At 38.9% G+C, this 19,179-nt stretch overlaps 1 protein-coding gene across 1 annotated transcript in view; it reads left to right on the top strand.

Annotated features, from left to right (window-relative positions):
* The window catches only part of LOC134797415 (uncharacterized), a 39,542-nt gene extending 20,550 nt beyond the window's left edge, over positions 1-18,992 (top strand). The window contains exons 4-10 of the mRNA XM_063769641.1: positions 325-465; positions 869-1,192; positions 1,512-1,727; positions 2,209-2,437; positions 8,349-8,526; positions 13,521-13,652; positions 14,836-18,992. Of these exons, the coding sequence (XP_063625711.1) occupies positions 325-465; positions 869-1,192; positions 1,512-1,727; positions 2,209-2,437; positions 8,349-8,526; positions 13,521-13,652; positions 14,836-14,931 (1,316 nt within the window). The 3' untranslated portion in view covers positions 14,932-18,992. The remainder of the gene's footprint in view (positions 1-324; positions 466-868; positions 1,193-1,511; positions 1,728-2,208; positions 2,438-8,348; positions 8,527-13,520; positions 13,653-14,835) is intronic.
* The last annotated feature ends 187 nt before the right edge of the window (positions 18,993-19,179 follow it).

The raw sequence follows: 19,179 nt of genomic DNA, 5'->3' as shown, positions 1-19,179 counted from the left end.
AGCACACGTAATTAGATCCCTTATAAGAAGATCTTAATTACACGTGGGTCCCTTAAACGCCATAGATAGAGCCCTGAGGGTTTCCCAGCAGGCTCACCATACTTTGTACTTTCAACTACTTTGATCAACTGATACATACATTACTAACATTTATGTCCTTTTTGTGATAAAATGTCACTGTACGTATCAGTGGTGAACAATTCAAGTACATACCTTACTCATTTTCGCAACATGCAGGTTCCTATTTCTACACGGCCAGCCCTCATCTGAAATAAACTAGCAAATTATAATTCGCCATTTATAACCTAGGATTATTGTCACCAGATGCGTCACCCCTTTGTCACTCCACGGAGCCAACAGCAAGAGACACCGCAACAGGCGGCGCGCGTGACAATGCCGTCACTATGAACAAGATGATGGAACTCCGGAGACGGATGGAGACCCTCTCCGTACGGCGACGTGCAGGTATAACACATGTGACGAAAAGTAGGATAGTGGACGACCGCTTCATAAAAACGTAGTCCCCTTTTTTCCTTCGTTACGACCATCCGTCTGGCTTCTGCGTTACGGTCTTCAGGGTACCTATCAGCTGACGGTTTTTCCACCGCGATACAGCCGGCTGACGATATTACAAAGCATTATACATATAAACTGTAAACTTTCAATTTCAACTGGAATTCAATGACAAAGGTCAATTGGAATGCGATGGTTAAAATATATTTATTTCCATGTTCATGTGACCAGCTGACGGTCTTTCCATCGTGTTACAAGCTACAACCTGACGATTTTTTGTTATTCACAATAGCAGTTAAAACTATCTGACAAGTTTAATTCGGCATGCGATGAACTTGACAAATTTTTATTTCAGACTCCAAAGCGGAAATCCAAAAGACCCGCTCCGAAGAAACTCTATCCGTCCCCTCTCTCCTCGACGACGGCGCCTACCGCGCCTGCACGCCCGCCCTCTACGACGACTTTCGCGACGGACGACTGTTTGACGATTGTCGCGACGGGAGGCTGTTCGACGATTGTCGCGACGGACGATTGTTTGACGATTGTCCGAGGGATGTAAGACTTTACGAAGATTGTCCAAGAGAAGGGCGGTTGTACGAAGATTGTCCGCGGGACGGCCGGTATACGAGGCTGGATCTTGACTGTGCCTTTGATCGTTACACGCTGCTACCGCCTATAGGTAAGTCGAGACCACAATGTGGTAGCGGAATGTTATTAGGAAATTGCAAGAAGTTTTTATGTAAGAAATTTCGATAAAACTTTTGTAAACTCGAACACGTAGATGGATGTTTTACATTTGTTACTCTTAACCCTTTTTTTGCCTCTAGCTAGCTAATACCGAATCCATAATATCGTGACTTTTACTTCGGAGAAAGGCCCAGTTCTCCAGTTTGTAGGTCTCTTAAGGGAATAATGTATAACAAGTGATTTCTTGTTGTAAAATACACACTAAGATTTGGTCTTATTTCACTCCTAACCTTATTAATTCACACCCGCAGGCAGCAGAACAGATTCCGACCAATCCGTCGACAGGATCCAAGAGGTCGACAGCGAGCGTCTCATGTCCGACGCTCTCGCCGGCTCCATACTTGTGAAGAGGAGGGACAGAGAGGAAGAGGCTATACTGGAGGAGTGTCTAGAGGGTGTCGAGAGTTTGAGGGACTCTCCGCAGCTGGCTGCCGGGGATCTTGCGCCTATACCTGCGGCTGAATATGGTAAGTTTTATACTAGTGCGAGGAAGAAGCTAGGAGGAGTTACTTGAGGGGTGGTCGAGTTTGAGGGACTTTTTTTAGTTCGTTTGGGGCATTTTGTGCTTTTGCTGCTGTGGTATGTTATATGCTAGGGAGAGGAAGAAGAAAAAAGAATATCTCGAGAATTTGAGTAGATATCCTTCATATTCAACTGATCTTGCGATTACACATATCAGGCCCCGTAGACAATATGCTAATCCCTATCGCTCCGTAGCGAACGAAACGCAGCCGTCACTGGCACACTAATATGGAAGAGCGATAGAGAGACACAAAGCGATTCGATGGCGAAGCGCAAGCGATTGTCACCTCGGCTAGACCGCCCGATGTGGAATATGGTGAGATATCTCCAATACTTGTCGAGAGGCAGGTGATTTGCTTTGGGTGTCCATGTGTGTTTAGTGTTATGAGTTGTTAGTAATCATTATCTCCCCCTCCCCCCCCGCAGGTCCGCTGGTGGGCGGCGGGTGGCGCGCGCGGCCGTTCGGGTCGCACGGGCAGCTGGCGCCGCCCCCCCTCCCCCTCCCCCCCCTCGCGCCGCTCGGCGCCGCCGCGCACTCCGCCTCGTCGCTGCAGCTGCAGCCGCACCCGCCGCTCGAGGACGCGCTGTTCAGCTCCTCCACCAGCGACCTGGAGACCTTGACGAGGAACAGGATGCTCCCGCTCAGCAGGCACCGGTGAGCCTTATCGTCTAACGACTCTAACATCCTCCTCAAAATCCATTCCTTTTTTTTCAAATAGTATTTTATCTACACACATATCATAAACTCTCTAGGACGCCTTCAAAATCCGTAAATAATAGCCCACATTACGATAAACTGTTTTGTTACAGCAAATTTCTTATCTCTGAAAATATGTGGTAATAGCTTCATTACTATATCAAAGTCGATTTGGTAATGCATTCAAATTTCGAACATCTCTGAAAAAAAAAACAATTTGATTTGACCCGTATTCTAATATCAGTCGAGATGACGTTTTATTCGAAATCAAATGACAATTGCATACAATATTAACAAATCCCGCATGTAAGTTGGTATCGGACGATATGGTAATCGACCCCGACTCTAGTTTGTCTCTGAATTAAAAAAAAACTACGGATGCGTGACATGCGTGAAAAAAGTTTTCTTTTGCCGCCATTTGACGTACAGTTTATATTTTAATTAGTTTGTAAGTAAAATAGTTATTTGTACAACAAGAGATCAAAGTTTGATATTTCTTCGAGTGCTTATTTTGAGTCCCGTGCAAGCGAAAGATCCTATAATAGTACTACTAATTTAGAATCTTGAGCGTAGTAAGGGATTCAAAAGCGCACGAGATGTAAATAACTTTGATCTCGTGTAGTACACAAAATTTTTCACCCTAAGCAGTGAGAACATACCTAAAGGGACAGAGATAATAGAACCCAAGTATATCGAACTTGTATTAGACCCCGCATGTTGAAATGACATTTGACTATAAAGGTCACTTGAATGTCATTTTGTCTCACTCAGTGAGCAAAATCGCATTTTGCTCACTGACTAAGACACACTCAGTGAGCAAAATGCGATTTTGCTCACTGAGTACGACAAAATGACTCAGTGAGGAAAATCGCATTTTGCTCACTGTTTTTAAGAAGCAAAGTACTCTTGTTCGAGCTGCTGAGGTGAAAAATAATTTGTTTTGTTGTTTTTAAAGTAACTATAATAAAAGTTTCGTGTAAAATGTGCGATAAAAATATTTCGGAGACGCCAGCTCATATCCGCGAGTTCTGCCAGAGAGGAAAGTGCCCCAATGTCGGCTGTAATATGTGGTTAGTGAATATATCATAGAAAGTTTATAATATGTGTGTAGATAAAGCAGTGTATGTAACTGTACATAATTAGGCATTAAAACACTCGTGTGATACTATTATGAAACTCATTTCATTCGTTTCATAAACCCACACTCGTATTTTAATGCCTTTCATTATGTAGCAGACACATAAACTACTATTATACAATCGTGATATAATACAGAGCTTTTCAGTCGAGTACCGTGTTTAGGCAACGAAGCTTGCTGAGTTGCCTAAGTGAGGTACGAGTAGGGCTTGCAATCCGGATATCCGGATAACCGCTTTATCCGGATATCCGTCCAATTTACTATCCGGATTTAGATGAGGTTCATATCCGGATAAAACGAATAATTCGAATACCATTTATGACAAAAATATCATTCAATTTTTTAAGATAACTATTAAAAAACGTTGAAAATTATAACGTAAACGATGTCGGTTGATTTATTTATTTATTTAGATACATTTTTACGGTATAAACACTGATTATTTAAATATTTCTCCTTGATTGTCGTCTACTCCCTTATTTTTTTAAATATTTGGGTACAATCTTATGCAGATCGACCTAGGTCCGTAAAACGTACAATTAAATGTACTTGTACCGTGTTCCTATCAAACGCGCTGCGCTGCATTATTGTTAGTGTCTGAATATATTATTAATAACGTGCGAAAGAAGTAAAATGGGTCCAACGGAGGAGAACTTCGGTTGATATTGAACTGCTGAACGAGATGCAGTAGCTGTTTAGCAGATATGATAAGAAAGTTAATGAAAGCCTTGATTGACCTTAAATGCAATGTAATATCTCAGCAGTTAGAAGACGTAATCGATTCTCTAAATATCATCAAAACCACGGCCAGTACCATATGTCAATAAGACGCCAATTTCTTAACTGAAGAAGAGTTTCACCATAATTAAATAATTCATAGTTGTTAAATTTTAATGAATTAAACGTCACATATCTTGTGATCATCTGAAGTCACTTAAGAAATTAATTTCGCAGTGCAGGGTGCCGGTGCCGGATTAAGCGGAGGGTTGAAGTATCTCCATAAACTATATTATTATATTGTTAAAAAATAAAATTTGCCGAAGGTTGATGTCACAGTATCTAAAGCTTCAGAGAAAAAAAATACCAAGTGAAATTAGGACAATAAAATTTCGACGAAAAGGTAGACCTCCTAAAAATACCCTAGCATTTGCTGTTACGCAACCTTTTATACGTAAAATTTGATTCTATTAAGTACATTTTTTATAAAGTTCGTGTGAGTTTTGTTAAATAAAAAGCAAGTATTCGAATTATCCGTTTTATCCGGATATCCGGATAGTAAAATTATAAATATTCGAAATATCCGGATACAAAAAATGGACGGACAATGCAAGCCCTAGGTACGAGATTGAAAAGCGTGATTATATCACTATTGTAATATAACACTTTAAACTCTCGCGTTTTGTACACATATTTAATTACACAAACGGGAAAGCTGTGGTCACGGAAAGCCTTTCCGTGACCACAGCTGGTGCAACTCAGCTGAAACGTCGGAATTATAGGTAAAAACAATAAAATTATATCGCGGTAGACCCGTTTGTGTAGTTAGATATCACTATTGTATACAATACTTTTTCTAAGGGCCAGTTGCACCAACCACATTTGACAGACTGATCAACGTCCGCCGGCGCGCCCCGGCGCTTTACTATGAAACTTTCCATACATAAAAATTTTGCGAACTCTTTAACGATACGAACAGTTTGGTGCAACCGACCCTAAGAGACAACAAAAATAATACTTTAAACTAGTAGAATCATACAAACAAACCAAAAGTATACAGCTAAGATACGCGAGCAGCCGCGATACCTTTATACTGATACACGCCCCGGCCGCCGCGGACCGGCGCGTTGGTCAACGACACCTTCTCGTAACCTAAGTGATTTTCGTAGTCTATGGATGTTGCTATATTAAGAGTGTCACATGCGCGTTTCTGACTTATGAAGCAATTGTTTCTACTATACAACCTAAAATAATTAATTAATTTGAGCTATGGTTTTGTTTCGTCCTCTTGATCGCGGCGAGCTGTGATTGGTCAATTTCATTATAGTTGACTAAACTGTATTGAAATGAATATTATAGTTGAGTTGGGAGCCCATACATTAAAAATACCCAATTGCAGTTTGGTATAAGAAATCTTAATTCTAGAATTACAGTCGATGAGTAGAAAAAGTAACATTACAATGTTGTGCACTGACAGGGTTTGTAGTAGGCGTACTGTTTAGTTATAGGACCTATTGTAAACCCACAAAAACAGTAAATAAATGAATAAAATGAATAAATTAAAAAAAAAAATAATAATAATAAGAATTAATGGATTGCACAACTTCTGGCTAAAATGGTTTCGATGCTCGCACTCCTGCTTGGCAGCACAATTTCAACAAGCCCTCGAGCTTGGTTCTCTCCCACCTTCCTTAACAACTGGTGTCACCTTTCTGCTCTATAAGTCCGGTAGTACCACGGAAGCGAAGAACTACAGACCCATCACATGCTTGCCTACACTCTACAAGCTCCTTACATCCATTTTGAGAGCAAAAATCAACGCGCACATTGTCGCAAACAATATTTTAGCCTCTGCTCAAAATGGATGTAGGGTTGGGTCCCGTGGTACTAAAGAGCTCCTCCTCATAGACATGACCATCTGCCAACAAATCCGGCGGACCAAGGGGGCCCTCTCAGCCGCTTGGATTGACTACAAGAAGGCCTATGATTCGGTGCCTCATTCATGGCTGGGGAGGGTCTTAGAGCTGTACAAAGTTGATGCAGCTTTGAGAGCCTTCCTAAGCGCGTGTATGGGGCAGTGGACCACAGTCCTTCGTCAACCAGGAGGCGGGGATGACCAACCTGGCCCACAGGATTTTATAAGGATTGAGCGAGGAATCTTTCAGGGCGACAGTCTGAGTCCGCTATGGTTCTGCCTAGCTCTGAATCCCCTCAGCACCCTGCTGAAGGATTTGGGACTAGGTTGCCGGCTTCGGAGAGAGGGTGAAGTTATTTCTCACCTTCTGTACATGGATGACCTCAAATTATTTGCACCAAATACCCAAGGCTTGTTGGAGCTACTGAAAACCACCGAAGTCTTCAGTAGTGCCATCAACATGGAGTTTGGTGTCGATAAATGTGCGGTTATGCATGTACAGCGGGGGAGGGTTGTAAATTCAACAAATTTACAACTTTCTGAGACAATGTATTTCAGATCTATCTCTGAATCAGAAACCTATAAATACCTTGGTATGTCACAGTCGTTGGGTATTGAGGACGAGGGTATTAGACGGTCGGTGAAGGAGCGCTTTTTCAGTCGGCTCACAAAAGTCCTTAACAGTCTTTTGTCAGGAGGCAACAAAGTGCGCGCCTTCAACGCCTGGGTAATGCCCCTCCTCACATACTCCTTTGGCATACTAAGGTGGACTCAGACCGAGCTGGACGCCCTGGATCGGAGGGTCCGATCACTGCTCACCACACATCGCATGCTACACCCACGCTCGTCAGTTATGAGATTGTACATCCCACGGAAGTGTGGAGGCCGAGGCTTCCTAAACGCCAAGGATCTCCACAACCGCGAGGTGTACAATCTCAGGAATTATTTCCTTAACAACGAGTGTGGGATGCATCGTGATGTGGTGGCAGTAGACAGGAACCTCACGCCGCTCTCCTTGGCAAACGAGAACTGGCGCAAACCTGTGGTACTAAGTACTGCGGATCGCAAGGCGGCATGGGAGAATAAGGTGCTACACGGGCGGTTCTACAAGGCCCTCACGGGACCCGATGTGGACCTGCTCGCGTCGGTGAACTGGTTACGATTCGGGGACCTCTTCGGAGAAACCGAGGGTTTTGCCTGTGCAATTGCGGACGAAGTGATGATGACGAACAACTATCGGAAATATATCCTAGAGGACGGCACGGTCGACATTTGTCGGGCATGCCGCCGTCCCGGAGAGTCACTCAGGCATATCATTTCCGGTTGTTCTCATCTTGCTAACGGTGAGTACTTGCACAGACATAATCTCGTAGCCAGGATTATTCACCAGCAACTTGCTCTTCTATACGGCCTTGTGGACCGCGAAGTACCGTACTACAAGTACTTACCTGCACCTGTTCTCGAGAATGGTCGTGCCACGCTCTATTGGGATCGATCTATCATCACTGACAGGACTATTGTCGCCAATAAGCCTGACATCGTGCTGATAGACCGATCGCAGCGCCGGGCCGTGCTCGCCGACGTCACCATCCCCCATGATGAGAATCTCGTGAAGGCCGAGAAGGACAAGTCCAGCAAGTACCTAGACTTAGCTCATGAGATTACCGCCATGTGGGATGTTGACTCGACGATCATTGTTCCGATAGTTGTGTCAGCGAACGGTCTCATAGCGAAGAGTCTCGACCAACACCTAGAGAGACTCTCGCTGGGTGGTTGGATCAAGGGTCAGATGCAGAAGGCGGTGATCTTGGACACGGCGCGGATAGTCCGCCGGTTCCTCTCTCTGCAGCCCTGACCACCGGTAGCTTGGGCCTTGCCCCGCTGCTGGCGGCACCCTAGGTTAGGTTTTTTATAATGTGTTTATATATTTTTGTTATGTTTTGTAAGTATTTTTATATTTTACTTTTATACTCACATTGTAAAATCCTAACCTAAGACCCTAATTGAATAAAGGAATAATAAGAATTATAAATTCAGATAAGAAAAAGACCTGTACTCTGCAGTCGTTCCATTAAATTAATAATTTATTTTCCGCACAGAAATCGCGAGCACCTGCACCTGAGCGACGAGGGCCTCGACGTGTCGCACCGGCCGCGCAACCTCGAGGTGGGCAGCGAGCGGCGACAGAGAAGGATCAAGAAGATCGCAGAGCTGGAGAACTCTAGACTGTTCCGGTTTGGGGACTCGTTTGAGGACGTCGTGCAGGAGGTGGAGAAGGTACTGATAACTTAAATATTTTTCCACTCATCGACTTTAATTATTAAATTAAGAATTCGTATAGCAAACTATATTCGCATCTTCGAGCAACACGGAAGGGAGACGGCATTCGCACTATTTCCCTTCTGCCTAGGTACAAGATCAAATGATCTAGCGCGGGTAATAAAACTAGTTGCGCTCGGATTTTTAACCAGACCAAGTCCAGTCGCGCGACTGAACACAGCAGCAGAAAAATGCCTAATTGCATCGGTCTTTTGTTGTAAAAAGAGGTCGGGGACATCAAATTTACAAAAAGAAGGTGTTACATTTCACATGTAATATTTTTTTTACATATACGTTTAATTACATTTAAACACAATTATTATATTTTAGTCTCATGTAATTGTTGGATTTATTGATTTTACTCGCCCAGTACAAATTGCGGATCGGTTGAGCGACAAATCCGACTTCTCATCTCTCAGAAAACAATAAAATTCTTCGACGAAAATGTGTTAGTGTGCGTGTTGTGACACTTATGACTCGTCCGTACACAAAAAGATATAGAGGTTTGCAAGATTTGCCTTTGACGTGTGTCATTTTCTATGTATTTGTGTCGTCATTACAGATTGGATTTTGTATGTAAGTGTGTGAGAAGTGCGACTGTGTGCATCTTTCCCCCCGCAAAAAATGGCAGAAAGATTTGTACGGTAAAATATCGCTTGGGCCCCTCCCTCCACCAAACCAAAGGATAGAATAAAAGACATCAACAAACTGCTTTTTAATGAAATAGAAGCTATGTCTTTTGTTTTATCCATTTATCTACTGCGGGCTCAGCACGGTTCCATTTTTATCGACTATCACTATGCGCGTCCCTTTCGCACTTACATACTTGTTAGAACGTGATAGGCATGGTGACAAGGGATAAAAACGCGACCGTGCTAAGCCACCTGATATACTTAACTATGTATAGTATTGTTTTATTATATAGGTTGTATAGTAGAAAATACTTATAAAAATAGTAGTACTTTAGTTGTATGTACCTTACTTAGGCCACTCAGCATTTTTGTTTATAATTTATAAATATAGCGTGACTGCTATATATAGTCCATGGGCCAGGCAAGATTTCGGTATAATTTGGGGGTACCAAGTTTCCTTTTCACAGCAGTTAGATATGCTTATTATGATGTTAAAAAACCATGATTGCCATCTCAAAATGGTAGCTAACAAAAATGGCCGCCAATCCAAGATGGCGGATATTGAGTTTTAAGAAATCAACCATAATTCGAGAAATATACGTCCGATTTCGTTGCTGTTTTTTTTAACCAAAGCTCTATAAGTGAGCTTAAAATTATGTCTATATATTATATCGATAAAGTCAACCATTAATTAGTAATTAAAGAAATATTGAAAATCTTCTCATTTTTTTGTGATACTTTTTTCTAAATTAAGTTTTTACAAAATATCTCGTACATTACAAAAAAGTTTTAAATGAGGCAATATGGTGTATTAAATTAACTTTAATTTGACGTACAATTTGTATGGGACTGATGACTGAAAACACATGGAAACATGAATTTGGTTTTACTTCCGTTGAAATTCACTGTTGACTAAATCACTGCATACAGAACAAAAAGCTTCGGATAGATGTTGTAGAGTACAAAAATCATGTTTTTAGTATATTTTAATAACTTTAGAAATTGATCATAATAATATTAGAACGATAGTATTATTAGTTTTATTTGTTACAAGTAAAAACTACTTTAAAATCTTGCGTTTTGTATACATAATTAATGTTACTAACAGATCTAACGCGATTAAATTTCATTATTCATTGAAACGTCGGAAAAAAGGTTAAAAATGAAATTTAATCGCGTTTGACCCGTTAGTAACATTAATTAGCTAAAAACTAGTTATTCAGTGAAAATCTTTTCGGCTACAAATCAAGATGATGCAAAGTGAACTAGATATTTGTATAATATGTAGCGAAATAAGACCATTTTGTAAAGTACCCCCCCAAAAGATGGACAGTAGGCAGTATTATTCAATTTTAATGCAGCATTAATAAGGAATTTTGAGTCTATTCTTATCTTATTGTTTTCGGGGGCCCTTGCTTGGATACACTTCGATCCATAGGGATCTTTTGCGCAATTACCCCCTAGAAAAGATCCGTCAACTACTCAAGAGCTTTTCCCACCATATATCCCTGTGCCGGATGATAGAGCTCATGGTTAGCGTTTTAAAGTCCTTTGGTTCAAGATATCCTGCTCCAAAGTCCTTAATTATTTTTCTGGCGAGGGCGTGACATTCACAAATTAGGTGTTTTACTGTCTCTCTTCGCCACACATACGACAATCGGTGTTGTCAGAGTGTCCCATCTTGGCCAGAATTCCTTTGACCCCGTAATGTCCAGTAAACACCTTGTTATGATTTGGAGTTGTCTTTTGCTAAGTTTCCAAAGCTTTTTGCTCCAACCGGAGTCTACTCCTTGCATAAAGAGCTTTGCGTGCTTTAGACCCGTCAGACTGTCCCATTCTTCCTGATGTTTGATCTTAGTATGGTCTTTAATAGCCGTTATGATGGTTCCCTGTGAGAGCCCCACGAATCGTTCCGGACCTATAAGGTTACCTAAAGATCCAGCTCTGGCAAGTTCATCTGCATTTTCATTGCCTATGAATCCCTCGTGCCCTGGGATACATACCAGTTGCACTCTGTTTTGCCTTCCAAGCTGGTTCAGAGCTTGGACGCCATTGTATACCAGTCTAGAGTCCACTAGAGTCTATTACTAAACGACGTGACATAGGTACCGGATAAAAACTCTTTACTTAAGTTATATTTAAGAAAAATTATTTGAAGAATCTGTTACGCTGACGACATCCTCTATTAAGTAAATAAATATAAATATTAGGGGACATCTTACACAGATCAAACCTAGCCCCAAACTAAGCAAAGCTTGTACTATGGGTACTAGGCGACGATATACATACTTGTATAGATAAATACATACTTATATACATAGAAAACAACCATGACTCAGGAACAAATATTAGTGTTCATCACACAAATAAATGCCCTTACTGGGATTCGAACCCAGGACCATCGGCTTAGCAGACAGGGTCACTATCCACTAGGCCAGACCGGTCGTCTAAGTAAGAAATAAGTTTCGCAAGTAAATAGAGAATTTTGAGATTTTACTCTTGGGTTTATGATAACATGCTTCTGCAGTTACAATATCATTTCACCACACCAGCGGATAAAGGCTCTCTTGATTGTTCCAAGCTGATAAGATAGTTGCATTTTATTCACATGTGAGGCAAAGTAATCAAATGCAAATTTTGAGTTGTTTTCTTATGTTTGCTGGTAGAATTGGCTTTTAAATGATGATTTTGAATATTAACATTTAATAACATTCGTTTTGAATCGATTCGCTTTGATTTTGTTTGATATTTTACAGTTAGTATTTTCCTCGTGTTGGTGTAGTGAAAACCTCGCTACGCTCAAGATTCCATTTTTCGAACCACGAGCGTAGGGAGTCTTTTTGTCTGTAATTTTATTAAAGACGTGATATTGGTGAAATGGACTCTATATTGGCAGTGATATTTCACAGTACCTATATACCTAAAAATTCATCCGGTATGTCACGTCGGTTACTAATAGCCTCAAAACTCCTTATTAATGCTGCATTAAATAACAATGCCCACGATTGTCCGTCTTTTAGGGCCTATCTCGCCACATATTATACACATATATAGTTCACTTTATTTGTAGCCGAACACATTTTCACTGAAGACATTTCTATTTATACCGAATACCAGTTTTTACTTGGATCAATTCGACATTTTCAATTTAATCGGTTAATTTAGTTCCACAAAAACGAAAGGCGAACGCATCTCAACGGTATCTCAATAGAACAGTTCTTTAACTGGTAACCGAAACGAAATCCTTTTCGTTCCCGGGTTTATGAACGAAACCGGTTTGAAAAATAAAACGGTTTCCGAGCCCTGCTACTATTATTATAAATTATTAAATTATACTATAAATATCATTTTTGTACTCTACAACTTCTATCTGACGCTTTTTGTTCTGTACGCAGTTCACTGAAGAAATTACTATTTCAATCGAATACTAGTTATTACCTAATTAATGTCAATAACGGGTCTAACGCGATATAATTTCATTATTTTACCTTTTTTCCGACGTTTCAGCGAATAATTAAATTTAATCCCGTTTGACCCGTTAGTAACATTAATGAATTTAATTAAGTATACAAAACGCGAGAGTTTAAAGTAGTTTTTACTTGTAAAAAATAAAACCATTATTACTATCATTTTACTATTATTATTAAACTATACTAAAAACATGTTTTTTGTACTCTACAACTTTTATCTGAAGCTTTTTGTTCTGTACGCAGTTATTTAGTCAACGATGAATTTCAACAGAAGTAAATTTAATTCATGTTTCCATGTGTTTTCAGTCTTCAGTTCCATACAAATAATACGTCAAATTAAAGCTAATTTAACACACTATTTTGTCTCATTTAAAACTTTTTTGTAATGTACGAGATACTTCGTAAAAACTGAATTAAAAAAAAAGTATCACAAAAAAATAAGAAAATTTACAATATTTCTTTAATTACTAATTCACGGTCGACTTTATCGATATAATATGTAAACATAATTTTAAGCTCACATATAGAGCTTTTGTTTAAAAAAAATTGCAATGAAATCGGACGAATACTTCTCGAGTTACGGCTGATTTTTTAAACTCAATATCCGCCATCTTGGATTGGCGGCCATTTTTGTTAGCTACCATTTTGAGATGGCAATCATGGTTTTTTAACATCATAATAAGCCTATCTAACTGCTGTGAAAAGGAAACTTGGTACCCCCAATTTATACCATTTTCAAAAATTTGACCAGCTGGCCCATGGACTAATAACACTAATCAACATATATTTAACAAAAGTAATTTGATTTGTTTCCTATTTGTTTTGGTAATTAAAACACGTATATTTGCAGGAGCCAGAAAAGAAGGAAATTAAGAAGATAGCCAGGATACGGTGTGGATTCTGCAAGAAGCGGCTCAGCATCGCTACCGTGCACAAGTGTCGCTGCGGGGCCGAGTTCTGCGCCCCGCACCGGTATGCTGAGGTAAGTACATTTGGATTGGAAATATCACACCTTGGAGTATTCCATGAATTTGGCTACAGTTGTCCCGTACAAACGCGAATTTTCTGAAGATTTTCAAGTATAGGAGTTCCTATATCTATCACAAAAAATTGCTTAGAAATTAAATAAACTAGCCGGTAGTAGAGATGGGTAACTACCCGGGTAAATACCCGAGAGCGAAACCCAGAAATGTTTTAAACCGCTTTTAATATAGTAGTAGTAGTAGTAGTAGTATTAGTAGTAATCACTTTATTGTATACAACACAGGTTTACATAATATTTACTTACAGAAATAAAGGTACAAAGGCGAACATATCCCTGTAAGGGATCTCTTCCAGCTAACCTTCGAGTAGAAACATACATTAGAAAGATGAAAATAAATACTACTTATAAATGATAATAAAAAAAAATTGTGCAGTATCACAACTTGGGAAGCTCATAAGTCAAATACAGTTAGTTATAGGACAAAAATGTGGACAAAACCTTTTTTGTAGGAAATTCTGTCTACTTTAGTTTATACATACAACACTTTTCGATATTAATGACAGATTCCAAGAAATATGAAAAAGTTCACTTTTACCCTCCCTCCCCCAACCGCACCCCCCGCGACCGAAGTTCGAATGTGTAATTTACTCAATTCTTTAAAAATATATACTTATGACGGCCTATTTTATTATTTATCAAAATTATACAAAAAAATCCTTAGTTACAACTGCAGGTTTCACTAAACCATTTCATTTTAAATGACATACAATAATTACAACCATTTACTCTGTTTATATCTTCACTTTAACACAAATCGACATGTGCAACAAGAAATGAATCTACCCGTCCATTTGGGTAGATACGGGTAAATACCGGGTAGATGGGTATTTACCGGGTATTTACCTGGGTGGGTAAATACCCGCGACCCATCTCTAGCCGGTAGTTATCCTATCTACGAAGTAGAAGGTCCCAGGTTTGAATCCTGGTAAAGGCATTTATTTGTGTGTTTATCACTAATATTTTGTTCCCGAGTTATGGATGTTTTCTATGTATGTGTGTATATATATGTAAATATATCGTTGTCTAGTACCCACAACACATGGTTTACTCAGCTTACTGTGGGACTAGGTCGATCTGCGTATAATTGTATAATATTTATTAAGTTTATTTGTTACGTCAGGTGCACGGGTGCCTGTACGACTACAAGGCCAACGCGCACCAGTACCTGCAGCGCGCCAACCCGCTCGTGTCCGCGCCCAAGCTGCCCAAGATATAGCCCGCACCCCTCCACCTCCACCCCCGGGACATGTGTCCACACACGACCACTCCATGTATACAAGGAATTACTTTACCACTTCTACCACGTATCTCGTCATAGTGACCATCGATATGAAAGCTAATCTCATATTATAGTCACTGTGTTAAGGTAATAAGTGGCATAGAAAAAAATTGCACGTACAGTCCGCTAAAGAAGCAGGTATCTGATTAATAGTCTATTCTGTTTGAATCTTAAAAGGAATGTAAATTCCATACATACATTTTATATCTATAAAAATATTGGCCGAATGACTTCACCGAAGTTTCCAAATCAAATATAACAATGATCCCATTATACAATAATAAAAATGTTAAATACTAAAAATTAATTTTCGCGACGCAGTTTTGGAAACCGCCAAAATATCATACCCTTATTTTTTACCTATGAAAAATCGAGTAATAAACTAAAAAGCACAATGTAAATATTATTACACTAGTAACACTAGTCAAAGAAATTTGAACCTTATCCAGTGCCGTAACCAGGCGTGGCTCACTCCGAGATTTCGTCGCTTTGCTACAGGTAGCTAAAAGTACATCCGTTCCACACCAATTTTGGTGGCTAGCCATAAGCCGCGCGTGGCGCTGTAGCGACCTAGCGGCCATATCTGTCCTGATCGTAACAGACGCGTTTTGTTAGAGAGTGAGTCTTCTGTACTTAGTACTATTATTTATTCTGTGCCGTAACCGCAAACGGCGGACCATTCAAATATATGTATAGAAGATTAAAATTCCTTAGACTCTAATACTGGTCTCGATCTATTTGTATGCAAGTTAGCTTTTTCTGTAGCGGACTGTACTGTGAACTCCCAAGTCGACACGCGCCGCAGGCCTATTGGTTACAGTAGGTTATAGTTGCCTAAGACTATTCCCTTTACCACGCTACGCAATTAAACACATTATAAATTAATAAAATAAAAATATACATTCAATTATTGATATGGCAAAAATAATCACATTTAATATAATGTGATGTAGGCAAAATATAAAGAAAATTTGACCTATTTTGCCGTTTTCGTGTACATATAGCCCTATCTATATCCGTTCCTATGTATAATTAATTGCGTTGCGTTCTTAGGAAATAGACTCTCCTATTATATTTCTTATTAGTGAGGCAAATTCACGTTAACTGTAATGTGTGAATTAACGTCAACAACCATATAAAACTACTTCTATTTTTTGTATATCACGGTCACGTCAATTTGCCACAGATAAGAAATACGAATTAACCTTTTGAACGCTTCACCTCATAATCAGAAACGTCACTCACACGCCAAGGTCATGGGCGCAAGCGAGCTAATGTAAATTGTAAACCTTACTTGAAAGTGTGAAGGTTACTTTGACAGCGTATACCATAACACTTGGTTGTCCCCATGGACAGGACTACGACGCCTTTAGGTGTCCTTGGCGTTCAAAAGGTTAAAAATAAATCTATCGTAACCTGACAGCGATCCAGATGTAACTATAGATATTGAATGTACATAGCTATCTTGACTAATCCCTTCTCTACACTAATCTGGGTCGCGGTCGGCCAATGATCGATTTAGCCAAAGAATTATTAATAGTAAAAGACGAAGTTTAAGAAAATATCGTGGTCTCTAGTTTGACAGCTAAATAGATGGCGCTGTATTGTGCCCATGAATCTAGTATTAAACTGGATTGGACATGAGTGGTGGGGATAACTGACAGAACGGGATAGTCTTACGTATCTTTCAGCAGGAGTAGCAGAGAAAGCGCTATGTTTGTCCTTATCACAGTCTCACATATTTTTTGTTCCCCACCTTTTTTTTTGTATGGGTAATGGTGGGCAACAAATAAATTCGAAATCGCAGTGTCGCATTTGCGTATGTTTTGTCCCTCACGGAGGCACGCGTATACCACTTCTATACGATCCTACCTTCTATGATTGTGCCGTATTATTTGTGGTTGCTGGATTGTCAAATATTTTTGACAGCTGTCAAATTTGAAGCACGAATTTTTCTTGGACGAGAAATCTTATACAATCAATGATTCTATTAATTTAGCCTAGGTTATTGAGGTCCGTTAGTAAAATGACTAATATGAGAATCCCATATAATTGACGGATATTTAATTTTACTGACCAGTCTACACTTTACATCAATAAAAGTGGGTATATTTTATACACTAATGTACAAAATATATCGTTTTATTGTGACTAACTCTTTCGCTCCTTTACTGAACTAATTTCATAATTAAACAGTGCTCAGTCTAAAACGTGAACCTAAAGACTGTTTGAGAAATTAACAAACAATGTTAAATAAGTTACAAAAATATGACATATACAGTGGCACTTACGTCGCGTAGCACAGCTTCCGAGCGTCGTTAATAATAGCGTAAGCGCCAACCGCCATAGGGTACATTTACCCGTGGAACGTCACAAATATGTATTTCAGATTGGGCGAATTTTTATTACTGGGCATTTGAGTTTCATTTTAGAATTTAAATAAATTAGTTCTTTAAAGGAAAGGAGGAAAAATATGTAAAGGTGTATAAAAACCACACAATCAATCACTGGATAAATAAAATTCGGTTACTATCCAGCTTAAAATACTTGACCGTGATCTTATTGATTGGTTTGACAATATTGTGATCCATAATGTCAATCGTGTAATCATAAATACGCGTAACACCGCCACGTTTATTATTATTACTAACATGTTATTTCTCGGGCGGGAAACGACCAGCTATATTAAATGTTCTTGTCATAGGGTTATTGTTACACTGTGTGCCCATTTGAGCGGGACGTCAGGTGGGGACGCAGCTTAAAAGGGCCCACAGATTATCAGTCCGCCGGACGATATCAGCCTGTCGGTTGTTGCAAGCTGTCAAATTTTGCGTGTAACTGACAGGCCGATATCGTCCGGCGGACTGGTAATCAGTGGGCCTCTTTAGTCGTACGTGCTTGTACTAATGGAGTCAAACGAATTGTGATATATGCTGACCTAAATTAAGAATAAAATGTTGAAACTTCTGCCACGTGTGAGTTTGTTTTTGTAATTAAATAATTGAGAAAAAAATGTGAAAAAAAAATTACTCTAAAAATGTAACTTTTAGTTTTGACCGTCACGGAATTTATGTGAAATATGAATGGATAGAACTTTTTTTTAATGTTTGTGCCAGAATGATATTAAAAATTGTGAATGACATATAAATGACATTTGTTTCTATGCTAGCTAAAGCTACCTAAAGGTGATGGAATCTTAATTTTTGGTTTATTTTGAATCCTGATATGTTTTTAAATCAGGTATTTTCATAATTTTACTAAAGGTTTAAATGATATTGCTAACTTTAACGGGTACTTTCTGTTGGTCTCATAGAATTTAACAAAATGTACTTTTCAAGGTGCGAAAAGAAATTTAATACAACACTGGAAAACCAGATATTAAAACACAGATTTTATAAGTCTAATAATAAGGTTTTAATTTCAATTCTTGCAAATAAAGATGTCCGTGTGACGGTCAAAATACTAACGGTACTATATTTCGTGCTAGATCTCTCGGTTTCTGTAATTCATGTAACATATGTTGTGTAACACTAGATTATTATGCTTATACATGTTCATTTGTCAAATGTACTGCTATATTCACGTGGGTCGTGGTTTATATAAAATCAACCGTATCATTTAACATATACGGTTCATTTTTGGTATACTTAAGGCTCGAGTTTTGAGCCCGATGCGTTCATCCCAATTTTGACGTTGAACCAAAAGAATAGGAATATATTTTTTGTAATAATAATATTAATACTTTATTTAATGGCCTTTTATTACTATAATAATAGTCAGGTTTGGTGTTAGAATTGGAATGATCGCGAATAGGTGCATATCGATATTGTTGGTGTCAATAATATTGATATCATTATTGAATGTGTTTAGGGCCCGTTTGGGTGTGCCAGATAATTTGATTTTTTTTCTAGATTATTATTAAGTTTATAGATAATTTTTATTTGGGTAAATAATTTTGGCTGATTTCGAAAATAAATATTTATAATGCGAAAGCGAAACATTTTGTTATTTTTACAACCTTACAATTAAACACTTATAATACTTATTAACACTTAAGTACATACTGTATATCATGAAAGACAAGGAAACACAATTAACAAGGTTTAACTTAAGTGATGTTTTCGTAATATCACTCACTTCAAATTACAGTCACAAGAGAACAACTCTATAGATAGTTTCATCACA

This window comes from Cydia splendana, chromosome 15 (assembly GCF_910591565.1).
Source record: "Cydia splendana chromosome 15, ilCydSple1.2, whole genome shotgun sequence".
NCBI lineage: Eukaryota > Metazoa > Arthropoda > Insecta > Lepidoptera > Tortricidae > Cydia > Cydia splendana.
The sequence above is the reverse complement of the archived record's forward strand: the minus strand, read 5'-3'. Positions and strand labels throughout refer to the sequence as shown.